This window comes from Neltuma alba, unplaced genomic scaffold, assembly GCF_004799145.2.
Source record: "Neltuma alba isolate B1F8T4 unplaced genomic scaffold, ASM479914v2 tig00012807_pilon, whole genome shotgun sequence".
Lineage (NCBI taxonomy): Eukaryota > Viridiplantae > Streptophyta > Magnoliopsida > Fabales > Fabaceae > Neltuma > Neltuma alba.
Genome location: NW_021637204.1, coordinates 29,054 through 44,934, shown reverse-complemented (window position 1 = coordinate 44,934; position 15,881 = coordinate 29,054). Strand labels below are relative to the sequence as shown.

The 15,881-nt window shown below is 30.0% G+C and overlaps 2 protein-coding genes across 2 annotated transcripts; both read right to left on the bottom strand.

Annotated features, from left to right (window-relative positions):
• Positions 1-315: 315 nt before the first annotated feature.
• On the bottom strand, positions 316-927 carry LOC114731206 (uncharacterized). Its single transcript, XM_028918343.1, has 3 exons — positions 868-927; positions 718-791; positions 316-569 (listed from the first exon to the last, which is right to left on the bottom strand). The coding sequence occupies exons 2-3, from the start codon at positions 788-790 to the stop codon at positions 316-318; spliced, it is 327 nt and encodes a 108-aa protein (XP_028774176.1). The 5' UTR covers position 791; positions 868-927.
• A 6,129-nt stretch (positions 928-7,056) lies between these two features.
• On the bottom strand, positions 7,057-9,238 carry LOC114731203 (probable xyloglucan endotransglucosylase/hydrolase protein 23). The gene is made up of 3 exons (XM_028918341.1): positions 8,874-9,238; positions 8,562-8,755; positions 7,057-7,659 (listed from the first exon to the last, which is right to left on the bottom strand). The coding sequence occupies exons 1-3, from the start codon at positions 9,135-9,137 to the stop codon at positions 7,305-7,307; spliced, it is 813 nt and encodes a 270-aa protein (XP_028774174.1). The 5' UTR covers positions 9,138-9,238; the 3' UTR covers positions 7,057-7,304.
• Between the last annotated feature and the right edge of the window lie 6,643 nt (positions 9,239-15,881).

The following is a 15,881-nucleotide window of genomic DNA, read 5'->3' as shown; positions in this document are numbered from 1 at the left end:
AATATGATTAACGTGTTTAATATGAGCAATTGTTGTAAGTGTTTTTAGGTCGCAAAACAGCTTTGCTTTGTAAGAACAGAGTATAATTACCAGTGCATTACTAAGCTCTGCAACATTTGCGAGAAAAGATCTAGACCTTTTCTTATTTCGTCCAAAATTTCATAAACGTTGAGAATTTAAGCTGATTATCGGGCATATACTTGTACGAATCGGTCTCATTCCTCCCTGAGATTCTCTATTTGCTCATCAACTTTGCACCCTGCTTCTGATCAGATGTACTTCTTTTTCTTGTTCTTGTCCCTGTCCTTGTACAAGTTATGGGACATGACTGGTCCAAAAGAAAAGCCTCCAGACAGGTCGTTGCTTGTTGCCACGCTTGCCATTTTTGCCCTTCAGTTTCGGCACCTTCACCTTCAGTCTCACCCTTCCTCTTCCTTCTGTCTTCTCCGTCTGCTTTATGCTTAACATGTTCCACATCACCTCCACGTCTCTGTACCCACACATTTCCACTTCATCTCTCAGCTTCACCAACCCTCCATCTCCGCCGCTTCCTCTGCCACAGCCACCACCTGCGTTGTTAAATGCCACGTCAAAAACAGAGCATATATCCCCTCAAACGCACCTCAGTCAATCACCACTTGAAACTACTAGAAGAGAAAGAAAAAGGCCAAAGAAGGAGGAAGAAACTGGAAAGTTACGAATTTTAGGAGATCCCACCAACAGATTTGCCAAGTTTGAGCAGAGCAGGGACCAGGCCCCAAGTTCTTCTCAGCTTATGCCACCAATCCATGCTGTTCACAAAAATAAGAATGATGATAGAAGAAGAAGAAGAAGAAAATGTAAAGGAGAGAGGAGAGAGGGAGGCACCGAAGATGATACACGTGGTAAGCAGGTGAATCGGCATTGTGCTGACGCTGTCTGAGTGTGTGTGTGTGTGTGTGAGAAGTTCTGGAAGGTAATGGGATCTGATCTGACTCGGTTTGGGTTTGGCTTTTTCTGGAAGTTACAACTTACAAGACACAGGATGAAGCAGAGGAGCTCAGAATAGGGAAATGATTGTTAAAAAGTGGGTTTTGATTCGGCTACTCTTGTCACTTTCATATGTTTCTGTGTCTCATAGCGGTGACTGAATTTTTTTCCCCATCAAAGCGGTGACTGAATCTTCAACAATGCTCTTTTGTAATGCTGCACGTTTCTGCACTGCGACATTGTCATAAGAGAAAGTAATAAATAACTAAATAAGTACTACTTCTGATTTTAAATATAAGAGTTAGTTAGTTAATTTAAAGAGATTAACGAAATACTACCTCTAGTTCTTGATATAAAACCTTATTTGAATTTTATTTTGGTCTTAAATATAAGATCACAATCCATTTTGTCTCTCATATTTATATATTTTTTCTCAAGGTAGTCATTCTAACAATGATAGTTCTAGCTAATATATTTAATTAGCAAGAACATTTTAGAAAAGACAATATCTAGTTATTATAAATACTAACTTAACTTTTTTCTTTAATCTCATCAAATTAGTCAACTAGCTTTAGGACCGGAGGTAATATGTTGAGCTAATTATTTGTAATAAATATGTGTTATTTTTCCTAAAATATCCTTACTATAAAATATATAGGGTAGAACTATTATTATTAGAAAGATTATTTTGAAAAAAAATATAAATACGAGAGACAAATTGGATTAGGGTCTTATATTTAGCATTAAAATAAAAATTAAACGAGGTCTCATATTAAGGACCTAGTATATAACTTGGTGTAATGTTTTTTTTTTTTAAAAAAAAAAAAGAGAGAGTGTATTAAAAGAGTGCAGAGGTTTATAATGTGAAATGGTAGGATGGAAGAGGATTAAGAAGGGGATTCACATAATTTTGATGGAGCCAATGGCACCGTGAATTATTTATTCCCCCATTTGAGCCCTTTTTTTTGACTCTCCATGGAGCATCCTGTATTCAGAATCTACCTCATTTTAACTCAAAGGAAGATCCATAATAAAGCTAGCAAAACCCCCTTATTACAAGTTGAATCAAGTGCTCAGTTTGAATTTCAAATCTAGTTGGGTGTTCATGAGTGGCTGGAGGTGACTGTTTGGTGATCATTCTTGTTAAAAGGGTGTTCTTTAATCAAAAAGTTGACAAGTATTTTGATGTTTTCATATATAGTAAATACATGTTAAATTAAAAATTATAGTAAATATGTAATTTTACTCATGATCTTAATTCTCAATGCACTCAGCACCTGATTTTTTTAATGGCCTAATTTTATCCATGATCTTATTTTTTCAAATATACCCAAAAACAAAATCATAGATAAAATTATACCACTATAAAAATGGAATGTTAGATGCACTTAAAAAATAAGATTAAAAGCAGTTTCACTTAAGTCCCATAGAAGACCATATTGCCTTTGATATTTGAAAAGAAGAAAGGGGTCCTAGTGGGCATAATCATCATGTTTGTTCATGTCTGCATGTTCTTAGTTCAAATAATAAAAAAATAACAACTCGAAGTACAAAAATTTATAAATCAATTTATAAGCACTTAGATAAGTTGCACTCGGGATACAAATTTTAAAATTAAGGAATAGAAAAATAATAATTCTACATATAAAAATTTACAACTCAAGTTACAAGTATTTAAGTTGAGGATACAAATTTTAACAACAAAGAATAAAAAAAATAACAATTTTACATATAAAAATTTACAATAAACAATAGGAAAATAACAATTCAACATATACAAATTTACAATAACAATGAAAAAAATAACAAATCTACATATTACAAGTGCTCTTGTAAATTAGAAATGGGAATATAAATTTTAACAATAAAGAATAGAAAAATAACAACTTTGCATATAACAATTTACAATTCAATTTTTAAGTACTCAAGTAAGGTACAAGTAAGAATAGAAATTTTAACAATAAAGAATAGAAAAATAACAATTTTACATATGAAAATTTACAATAAAAAATAACAACATAACGTACAACTTTACATACAAAAATTTACAACTTAATTTAGAAGTAGGAAGATATTTTTCTTAATACTAAAATTGTCATGGACAATTATCTACCATGAACAATCCAATTGCGATGTTTTTTTTTTTTGAAGTTTTTTCCCTGTCTTACCAACATATTCATAGTGATCTGTGCTACTCTAATACTATCTCTTATTCTAAATATAATAGCTAGTTAACTAATTTGAGGAGATCAAGGAAATAAGTTAGATTAGTTATTTGTAATAAATAGGTGTTGTCTTTCCTAAAATATCTTTACTAATCAAGTGTGTTGGTTAGAACTACCATTATTAGAATGATTATCTTAGAAAAAAATGCACAAATATTAGAGATAAAATATATTGAGATTTTTTATTTATAACCAAGATAAAAGTCAAACAAAATCTTATATTAAGAACCGGAGGTGAACAAGATATAATAATGCCCGTTTAACATGAGTACGTACTTTATATCAAACCTACCACTTTCATGTCACAGATTTGTTGCTACAAGACTCAATTCTTTATATGTTATTCATTTTATTATCAATCTTTTAATTATAATCTCATCTTCATATATTATTTTCCTATATAAAGTATTCACATATATATTCTTCTTATACGAGAGATGCAAAATAGTTGCTTTTCATAACTGTTAGTCATATACCATGCTTCTTTATGATTCATAATTATGTAAATCTCAATTCCTTAGCAAAATTGAAACAATTTATAAATTTAAAACTATCGTTAGCATATTTACAATTAGCATTTTCACAACACATTATGGACAAGTCATTTTAATATCATCAATACCCACTACCTTCACCCATTCATCAAACTAGTAACCAGATAAATTTCTGAACCGCTAGTGCTATGCCATGCGTCTCAGCACTTCACTATTATGTGAATTTCAATTACTTAGCAAAGCTTAAATAAACTATCAATTTACAACTACAATCAGCATATTCACAACATAAAATTGGTATTTCACAACTTAAATTCTGAATAAGTTAGCTTAATACCCATCAATATCTGCCATCTCCGCCAATTTGTTCAGCCTATAGAAACCAGATAATACATTGTAAAATAACTCATGCCTTCTAGGCTTCCACGCCCATATCCACACACTATCTACCTATCACAAGCTGCAACTCTTTAACAATTAAGATGGAGAAGAAGGAGCCTTCTAAAACCCAGGTTTAGAATTTACCTAAACCACAACGCGATTTCCTATTGATCGCAGAGCTCAACCACATCGCCACTGGAGTTCCAACATTGATGCGATTTTAGACTAAATACAACACTCTAATTTATATTCCTCGGGCTCTTAATATAAGACCTATTTAACTAATTTGATTAGATTAAGAAAATTAGATAAGTTAGTTAATTATAAAAAATATGACATGTTTTTTCTAAAATACCATAATCATCTTTCTTAATATTCTCCTTCCTTTACTTACTTGATTATGGTTGAGGGAGTATTCATAAGGCTAATTTTAAAAAAAAATTAATAAATATGAACAATATATTTTATATTTAAGACCAAAATTAACGTAATAATTAGATCTTATATTAAAGATTAGAGGAGTATTGGCTTAAATGATTGCGGAACGAGAATCATGAGCCACCATATCATTCACCATCGCATCAAGTTGGAGAAATGGCAGGGTGTACGTCGAGTTGTATTTCGCGCCCTAACGCTTCTTCTTTTGTCTCCTCCCTTCTCTCTTTCAATTAAGGGCACTTCTGTCAAAAGGCTCATCAAATTGGTTTTATTATTGGATAAAGAGACTGATTTGAAATTTCAAAATCTTTTGGTCCTTACCTGAAATTCCCCCCCCCAAAAAAAAGCCCTTGATCCGAAACGGGCCATCATGAAAAATAAACTGTGTAGATAAAATTTCATTTTGTGTCTCACATCACATCATAGGCCTAATCTGAGGTGGGGCCCAGTGCTCCAAAATGTAAACCCCTTTTGACACCTTGCTTCTCACGTTTGCTCTAACTTCACCAGCTTGCCACTGATTCTACTTCTTGGAATCTGATTTTCATGGATGTCCTTTTCTACCCCTATCATAATTCAAACTTTCACATCGGAAAATTAACACCATTTGATGAGCTACTTCTTATTTAAACGTGAAAGTATAGTCTCTTAATTTTAAAAAATATATTTTTAATTTTTTAGCTCTAAAATTATTAATATTAAATGATAATTTTTTTATAATAATTATGATTTTTTTAAAATTAAACTTAATATTAATATTTGAGAATATTTTATTAACATTCATAATATCAATATCATTATTTTTTAATAATTTTAGAATTAAAGAAATAAAATATATTTGTTTAAATTAAAAAATCAAATTAAAATTTTATATAAAATTAAAAGATTAAAAATATACTTTAGCTTACTTGAAATCACTAAGATCATATACTTAATTTTTAGTAGGAAGCTTCCGTAAGCAACCTTCTTTATTTACAAGCCATGCTCAATCAATACTTCTTTATCCTTAGAGAGAAAATAATTAATTTCGATTAAGTTACTCTAAAAAACTTTGTATTATTTAAATCCTCTAAATGATACAATTTATTAGAATAGTATTACTTTTTGAGGGCATGAGATGAGAGATTTCAATGTATCATAAAGTCATAAACCTGGCCTTCATGTCTAATACTAACTCTGGTATCTAATATAACAGCTAGTTGACTAATTTAAATAGATTAAGAAAATTAGTTAACTTAGTTATTTGTAATAAATATGTGTTGTCTTTCTTAAAATGTCCTTACTAATTAAGTGTATTATCTAGAATTTTCATTATTATAAAGACTATCTTGAAAATAAATAAATAAATATAAAAATAAAGTAGGTTGTAGTCTTATATTTAATATCAAAGTAAAAATCAAACAAGTTTTTATATTAAAGACCTGAAGTAGTATTATGCAGGTTTTTCTATGAGTTCTAGAATCACTTCAACCATAATACCAATTCAAAAGTGTCCAAAAAAATAGACTGCAAAATAATTTAGACGAAGTCAAAAAAAAAAAAAAGGGTTCAATACGTGGGCAAACTCAACCAATCTATATGATTACCTTTTAACAAAGAAATTATTACTAATTGACAACAATTTTGTTTTGATTCATTTCTGTAGTTTACTTTTTTGTTTTCTCTTCAAAGATCTCGGTTTTCGCGTTTTGACCATTTCAAGAACACCAAGGACAAGCGCTGGCCAAAAAAAAAACAGAGAGAGAAGACCAAGGACAAGAAGTCAAAATCTATTAAATACGATAATCCAAATTCTATTTGATTCTAGAATGATGGTTCTATTAAATAGCAAATTTATAATAATAAACCAAATTAAAACAAAATATCAGTTTAATTTTAACCTGCAAAAAGGTTCAGGTGGAACGAGTTGAGATATAATTACAAGTACTTGAAAGAAGAATTTATGCACGTAAATATCCAACTAATTGTATAAAAATGTCATAATTAATCATTTGCATACTTCTTCAAAAGACACTACTCCCTCCGAAAATATATATTTATATATATAAAGAAATGAGATAGACTCTACCCAAAAAAAGATAATAAAATATATAATTGTTTGCCAACGTATGATAATTAAAATAAAGACATACAATTGATGAAATAAAATGAAAAAAATAAATTAAATCTTCATACATCTACAAAATGTAACTTATAAAAATAATACATAAGTCATGATGGGACTTGTTCTGAGCAATGCAATGTCTCATTAAAGTCTTTATAAAATTATAAGAATTAAAAGTCAGGATTGTCAGGCCAACAAAAATCAGGATTTGAAACTATAAAAGTTAGAATCGAAATTAAACGAAATTGTAATGATATTGCCTAGGTATTTGGAGTTTTCTTCAGCTCATATCATTGGATTAAAAGAATGTCTTATTCAAACACTGCGAAAGCGACACGATTAATAGTAATATTTTAATCTTGAAATTAGACATATATTTTCTTTATTTTCAAAGTTTGTAAAACTCTTCTAAAAATAAAAAATAAATTGTATAACTTCCATTAAATTTTGCTAAAATTCACAATAAGCTTCCTAGCTTTTATTTGTTTTTGATAAACATCATTTATTTCTATTCATGAACAATTAATTTTCACAAGACAAAATAACAAAGTAAATTAATCTGAAAATCACGACCCAAAAAAAAAAAAAACATAACTCTCCAATCCTCTCATAGGTGGGGCCCCACTAGTTTATTTGACCTTTTTTTTTTTTTGGGAGGCCCCATTTACGTACGAAGTTTGAAGAGAGATCATCTCAGAGAGAGCATTCAGGAGGGAAGCCTTGAGGGAATCGCTTCGCATCAGCACAATAATTATATATCATATAATTCTTCTGCACCCATTTGATTCTTGCTTGCCCCGTCGAGTCCAGCGACTCCTTCAGCCACGACTGGTCGCCGCCGCCACCGCCGGTCTTAGCGTTGAAGCTTCTGAAAGAGGCGGTGAACGGAGCATGGGTCCAGTCAGTCTTCACAAGTCCTCCTCTGGTGGCCCAGTCCTCTGCGTCCCAAAGGCTTCCGTATATTTTCATTGCTTGGCTCTTTGGAAACGGAACCCCTTTTGATTCCATGTTCTTGAATTCCCTTATTGGTGTCCCATCCACTGAGAATCTGCATTTCTCAATCAAACACTTTGCTTTTTAGACTTATTCTCCAGCTCAATTTCTTTTATCACAGAATATATAGCAAGGAAGTATCACCATATCACCCTAATTTTTAGAATGCTGATATATATCATAAATAAATAAGATCAAGGTGTTGAATGCATGACAAAATAAAATAATGTGTTAGATGCATTATAAATGAAATCAAAGTGCTGGATGTAATTTTACTTTTATATTAATTAATGGTAATATGTTAAGTGAAATGACTTACTTAAATTATATCTCAAGTATAAATATTAAAATTTATTTTTTTAATGTTAAGAAAGCTTTAACTCTCGTTTAGGATCAACTGATCAACCCAATTCAAAATACTGGGTAACATTAAATTTCGGTCATCTGAGGTGTGGTTAACTTGTAGAATTATGATTAACTTTAGTCAAAGTTTCTAGAGATAACAAGTCAAAGATGTGACAATGATATATAACATTGATATATATATATATTATTGTCAACAATATTTAGTAACAGTAATAGGAATTTGATCAGAACTAATCATAACTCTCTTATGAGTAAAACATTATGTTTTTCCTAAAATAAATAAGTAATCGAAATTTTTTTATATATGGTGGGATGGTTGCAACCGTAGCCAAAGTAATTTTTGAGTGCTTAGAAGGAATAAAGTTAAAGTGCAAAAATAGATGCAACACTACCTAACTCCATTGCAAGCTTTGTATAATTATATGTGTATGAAGCTTTAGTTAGTTAATTATCATCAAACAACTTGAATTGCAAGTGAGAATAAAAGCTTTTATTGTGAGTCTCATTTCTAGAATTAAAAAGATCAGAACTTTGCACATATATATAATTAAAGCAGAATAAAGATGAAGAAATATATGTATATATACGTACATGATGGTTTGAGGATTCCAAAGAATAGAATAAGTGTGAAAGTCCTTGGTGGGATCAAACCACAGATAAAACTGCTGCTCTTTGTTACCTTTTCCCTGTGTAAATATGTTGGTATGAAGAATATATGGATCGCCACTCAAATTCCCCAGAAACTCGTAGTCTATTTCATCATGAGCTGACCCCTCTGAACTTAGCTGCACATATGTATATCCATCATCACAATCAAATTATATCTCACACATATATATACTGTAAAAAGAGAATTAAGAAGATTATATATATATATATATATATATATATATTAAGCGTTACATAGTATGTGGTGACGGTGCCGGCGGAGTTGCCGGGGACGAGCTTGAGCTGCATGTCGATCTTTGCGAAGAGGTATTGGTTAGCGGAGCGGAAGCCGGAGCCGGAGTACTTGTCAAGGGAGAGGGTGAGCAGACGGCCGCCGTCGAGGATTTTGGCGCGGCCATCGCCCCAGGTGATTTGGAAGTCCTGGTTTAAGTTGCCGGCGGAGGCAAGGACGACGACGAAGCTGAGGAAACCAATGAGGATGATGTTGTTGTTGGTCATTTTCGGAGAGAGAATCAGAGAAAGAGAAAAAAAGAAGAAGCCAAATATAAATGTTTGGAATTCTTTGGATTGGCCAAGTGTGTAGTGGATATGCAGGGTCGTGAAGTTGTGCGTCTATATATATAGAGAGAGGAGGGAGATGGCTGAGAAAGACGGGAGATTCCAAAGTAGGTGAAGGCTGCGTTTTATAAAACATAATTTTTTTTAGAAGTGTTTATAACAAACAACTCAATAAGGTCATCCCATTGGACATTTTAGTAATTACTCCCTCCAACCCTTTTTATAAACAGTCTTAGACTTAATCATGTAGATTAAAAAGTTAGGTTAAATTGGTTAAAAACAATAAATATATAAAATTAAAAACTCTTTCTCCAAACTACCTTTATTTATAGGAGAGAAAGTATAAGAAAGAGAATAAAAAAATTATAATAAAAAGAATTATTTTAAAAAAAAAAGTGTGGTGGAGAGAGATGATAGTTGGGAAATGAGATATTAAATATGTTGAATATTAAAATAAGTAATTAATAGGAAAAAAAATAAGAAATTTGTTGTAAAAATTTAAAACAGCTTACAAATTTTACTTATATTTAAAGATAAGAGGAGAATATTAGTTGTTGTTTATAAAAAAGATCAAAGGCAGTAACAATTTATATGAGAATTTGGTTGTTAATAGAATATAATAAACACGATCTATGTAGCAGAACTCACCTATTGAGATAAAACTAATTGTTGTCTTATTGTTTATGATAGCAAACAACTTATGCAATGAAATAATATAGGGAGGATTACTATGAAATTCTAAGTAAGAAACATAATGATTAAAATTTCTAACGACAACATGACAGTGACAAATTTTAGGATATAAATGTAACTGTTTACTTGTCATTGAGACTTATTGATAGTTATTTTCTTTACTACAAATTTCATTATAATTTTCTCAATATTATTTCATTAACTGCTTGCAACTTCATAGCAATTCTCCCAAATTTTTATTTAAAAAGGTAAACCGATAGGTTAAATTAAATTGGTCGGTGTTTTATAGTCATGTAGGGGTGGTTACGTTTTAATTAACATTAAATTGGGAGAAAGTAAAAAAGGGGGAAAGAAGGAAATGATGGATTGGCGTTAGAAGAAGAGTGGTTGAAAGTAGAGACGCGTAGAAAGGATAAGAGAACAAGTTGGGTTGACTTCTCCCCCTCCCTTCCAAGCCACGGTTCAAGAGTTGGCTACCTCTCTTCTTCCTCATGGATGCCAGCAGCTAGTGTAATGTTCATGACCCATCTTTGTGGTCACCCCTTGGTTTTTTTTCTTGGCTTCAATAAATCATCTTATACTCGTCACCATCATTCCTATGTGGCTTTTTAATATAAGTTTCAAATAACTAATTTGAAATAATAAAAATTATATAAAAATAATAAATATGTTAGAAATATATTTTTGTTTTTAAATATGTCCCTATAATAAATGAGAAAAGAGATGAAAAAGAATGTGTAGAAAAATGTGATAAAAAAGATTATAGTAAAGGAAAGAGAATAAATAATTAAGGGCAGAAATTAAAAAAAAAAGAATTAAATGTTAAGACAAATACAAATAAAACTTATAAAATGAATCCTACCCTTTCCCAAATTTGAAGCTTATAAATAGGATCAGAGAAAATATTTATTTATAAGGTAGATAAAAAATTTTTATTGTAAGCTATATATATCATTGAATTTTTCACGTGAATATACTATTTTCTCCATTATTTATTATTGTATATAAAACTAAATTAAATAGAAATAAATTTAAAACATTATTAAAATATAAGACAGAGTTAATAAGATTTAATGTTTTTTTTTATTATATGATCAAACATGCTGAGAAAGACTTATAAATAAAACATTCTTACCCCTGTTTTATGCTCCCTCTTATCTCTCTTATAAGGCCCCTTCTAAAAGATATTTTAGTTCTTTTTATAAGCCCATTTGGTAGTTTCAATAATTATTAAATAATTTTTTCATATATGTTCATATTTAATAAGAGTAATGACCAGTGAGAAAGCAGAAATTAATATGGTTCTAGAATTTATTAGTGTTAATAAGCAAAATATTAAAAATATTACTTAACTTTTATGACAAATTTAATAATTTTAACTATTTTTATTGACAAGTGTTAATTAATTAGAAATTGTTTATTATAAGGACAAGAGAGATTATATACTCTATAGTTCTAATGAATAATAAATGAATGATTGAATTGTATACTGATACGGAAAAAAATGTAATTTATAAATAGAATAAAAAAAAAAAACTCTCCCATATCGACTAATTTCAGCTTGAGTAAATAGCAAAAAGTTCTAATATAGTTCGCTTGCTTCTGTCAAAGCCACATTTTTGATGGTATAGTTTTTACTTTTTAACCTGAAGAAATCAATATAATAATTCATGCATTATTCCGAATAAGAATTAACCAATTAGTCATCATTGAATTTATTTAATTGGATCATACATTGTATTATATTGTTCCGTAAAAGTTCTTTTAAACCCATAAGAAACTAGTTGAATTTGACGTTGATGTTTTTTTTTAAAAAGAATTTTTTTTTGGGTATGAGAAAAACTATATTGAAATAAATTAAATATCAAAGGAATTAAAAAAGAATAAAAAAATAAAAGGCATGTATTTGGCCAATTTTGGTATTTGTCTCTATCAAGTTACATATATGAAAAATCATCTCTATTATGGGTTGTTCCTTAAAATTAAAGCTATTCGTTCCTTTAAAATATATTAATTTGTTCTCATAGTACAATTTAAAGCTGGCAAAAAACATTTAAAAGCCTTAAAAGTTAAATACTCTTAATAAAAGCCTAGTCATGGTTTATTTTCATTTCCAATTCCAATTGAAAACATCCACCTCAAACATCTTATTTAAAGTATAACTTGATTAATTAATTAGTTTAATAAAAGTAAATCAATTATTATTACTATAATTTCATTCAATTTAAAAGTAAAACCCCAAGTCAATCACTCCTAAGTAAGTAGTTATACTAATAATGATTAAGCTTCGCATCAGGTGATCGATTGGTTCACCTGTCAATATTGATCATCAATAAGCCCTTGTTCCCATTAGCATCTCTCTAACTACTCAAACTCGGTTTTATTAATTATGATACTAATATTAATAATAATAACAACAATAATTATTAAGTTGGCTAACAGAATAGTAATCATTAATAAAAACAAAGATCGACATGAATGGTTCCACTCAAAACTTGAATTCGAACCATTTGTCTGTCTCTCAAGATGCATGTATGTGTAAGCGTATTCAAAAGATTATTTTGAAAACAAGGCAAAGGCATCCATAGCTTTCAACATAATTTTCTAAATATTCTTGTTAATCAATAAATATGTGAACCATATAAAAATAGGCCAGTTGTTACCTTTACAGATTCTCATTAAAAAAAAAAAAGGGACTGTCATAATCACCCAAAAATTCTAAAGGGAAAGAAAGACGCGTTTTATTTGAGACACATTAATTTTTATAATAGGAGAGAAACACTAAAGCTATATAATATATATATATATATATAGACTCCAAAAGATAATGTTTATTTTAATCCATGTAAATTTAATATTCGACTGATGTGTGTATATGCATACAACTCATTGAACTTTTTTTTTTTTTTTGGGAAGTGGTGACACAAAAAAATCTCTAAAATGGTTTGGAGGTTATATATAGATATTTGAAAATGAGAAAGGTTCAAAGATGACGTATGTATTTAGACAGAGGAATATGAAATAACGTAGATGCAATAATAAGTATAAAAGGAATCAAATATGTTTGGAGTTTATATATAAGAGAGAGTTGAAACAAAATTAGTTGTTAAATGGAAGCTAGCTAGCTTCCATTAATAGGGTCATACAATGGTCAAAAGTTGCTTTCATGCAAGCTGGTGATGAACAAGAAAATATATATTATCTCTCTCTCTCTCTCTCACTATATATGTGTGTGTGTGTGTGTGAGAGAGAGAGAGAGAGAAGGAAACGTCATCGTTTTGCATGCTTTTCTTTGACCGTTTCCTTGCTCTTGGATGACGCTCCTTTTTGTTTCTTTCTTGTGGGACAAGCAACTACTCATCACACCATATCACCAACCTATCTAATCTAGTTTATGATTTTGGAGTTTATTCTTGGAGTTTACCTAAACACATAATAAGAGGTAACTAAGAATTGAAACACATAATATAAAATTTGCTGAGAATTAATAAGAGGTCATTGATAATCGAAAATGTAAAACATCTATATAATATTAAAAAAATTAAAGAAAATAACTTAAGTCAAGTTTCTTATATCAATTATATGCAGTTTTTTAATTACATATGACTACATGTCCCTTTTTTATGTGTATTTATAATTAAATACTAATATTAAAAAAAAGGACATATGGTCATGTGTGATTGGAAAACATGACGGAATAGACCTAAAAACCTTAACATAAATATTGTTCAAATTTAAAACAGGTTTATAGTCCCTGTCATTTATTTATCTCTCTCTACTATAGCCTTAGGTTAAAGACTCTTCCAATCCATTATGGGGGAGATCACTGAGAAGTTGGATTGATTGTAAATATAAGAACTCAATTCATTTTATTTTTCATAATTGCTATATAATTTAATTTAATATAGGGACTTGTTAGATATTTGTTGTCCTCGAATGATCAAGCAAGTGGTTCTCATCACTCTGTCTTCCTTCTTCCTGACGATAAGATCAATTCCACTTCACCAGCCAATCATACACTTAATTATTTTCCCGTTTTGTTTGACCAGTGGGAAAATTTCATCTTTTTCTCCCACAAACCACAATTCATCATCTCTATCAAGTAACTATATATGTATGTTCGTCTTTATCATTAAGAAAATTCAAATTCTCGGGGCATCAATAACCACAAACTCTCACAGGATTAATTAACCCCATTAAAGGTCTAATTAAGATGAGCTTGAATATATATATATGTGTGTGTGTATATATATATGCACACTACTCTGGTTCTTGATGTAAGACACAATTAATTTGAAAATATTAAGAAAGCTAAATAATGACTTAATTATAACATATATTATATAATTTTTTGAAATACTTATGTACATTACTAGATTATGTATCAATTTACAAGTCAAGCAAATTAGTTTAGAAGAAAATTATAAATATAAATATTTAAAGTAATATACATCCTACGGTCCCAATCTTTATAAATAATTATATATATATATATATCTGTGGTTTCGTGTATGTTTATATTAATCAATTGGAGTTTGAGGTTTTGGTTTCTTTCTGTAGGTACATCTAATTTGTTCTCTACTTCTAATTGTTGATTCGGTGAGGAGTCATACTCGAATATATTGTACACACAATGTACCATATATAAATATATGTATATATATATCATTATCCAAAACCCAATTAAGTCCATCTATATGTAGTTTATCTATGCTGATGATTTAATTAAAGGGAAAATTACACTCAAGTCCACAGAGCACAATTAATATAAAAAAGGTCCCTCGAAATCGCGAAATGATTCTGAAGTCCCCAGGGACCTGTGTGTAATTAATTCTAATTGTGAAATTACCTACTTACCCCTGTTAATTTTATTGCAGCAATTCGTTTACAATCTCAACAGTGGCTGTTAATAACCCGAGAAGACGTGATTGACAACCTCGGCAGTGCTCATGACAACTCACTCTGTGAAATGCCAGGGGCATTGTTGAGGTTGTTAACCACCTCTTCTCGGGTTGTTAACAGCCACTGTTGAGGTTGTAAATAGGTTCAAATTAACAGGGGTAAGTAGGTAATTTCACATTAGAATTAATTGTACACAGGTCCCTGGGGACTTCAGAATCATTTCGCTATTTCGAGGGACCTTTTTGATATTAATTGTGCTCGGTGGGACCGGAGTGTAATTTTTCCTTAATTAAATGGAGATTTGGGGGTTTTTGGTTCTTTTATGTAGGTACGCTTAATATGGTTCTAATTGTTCGATTTGTTGAGGAGTCACACTCGGATGTGCTACTCTATCCCTTATTATAAAATCTTTTTAACTAAATTACGTGGTTTAAGAAAAATTAGTTAAAAACAATTAATATATAGCAAATGTAGTTTTTTTCTAAATATCCCTTTACATATAAATAGATAAATATGAGAGAGTAATAGTAAGATAAATAAAGAAAAAAAATATTAAATACATTATATTAGGAGTAAAATAGGTAATACTGCATTAAATGCTTAGATAGACTCAAAGAGAATTTGATAAAAAGGGACAAACTCATTTAAAAAATTGGATCTTATAACAAGGGATTGAGGGAGTATCATATTATAATTTATATATACACACATCAAATATCCATGTCTCATGTTTATCTTTGGCTATAGTGTATAGATTTACGTGTAAGCCAAGTTTGGTTTCATGCATGCATATATAGTTTAATGGAACTAAATTTCTGATAAGGGTCCAATTATTGTGCGACATTAATCATGATTACTATCAATAGGACAATAATCCGGGTTTTCATGCATGCATATATAGTTTAATGGAACTAAATTTCTGATAAGGGTCCATTATTGTGCGACATTAATCATGATTACTATCAATAGGACAATAATCCGGGTCAAGATTCTGTCTAAATTATTGTTGAATCTTCTAAGCAACATATCCTAATCCTATCATCCTTTTCACCACCTAATTAAGTACGCGTGGTCTTGGTTTTTCTTAAT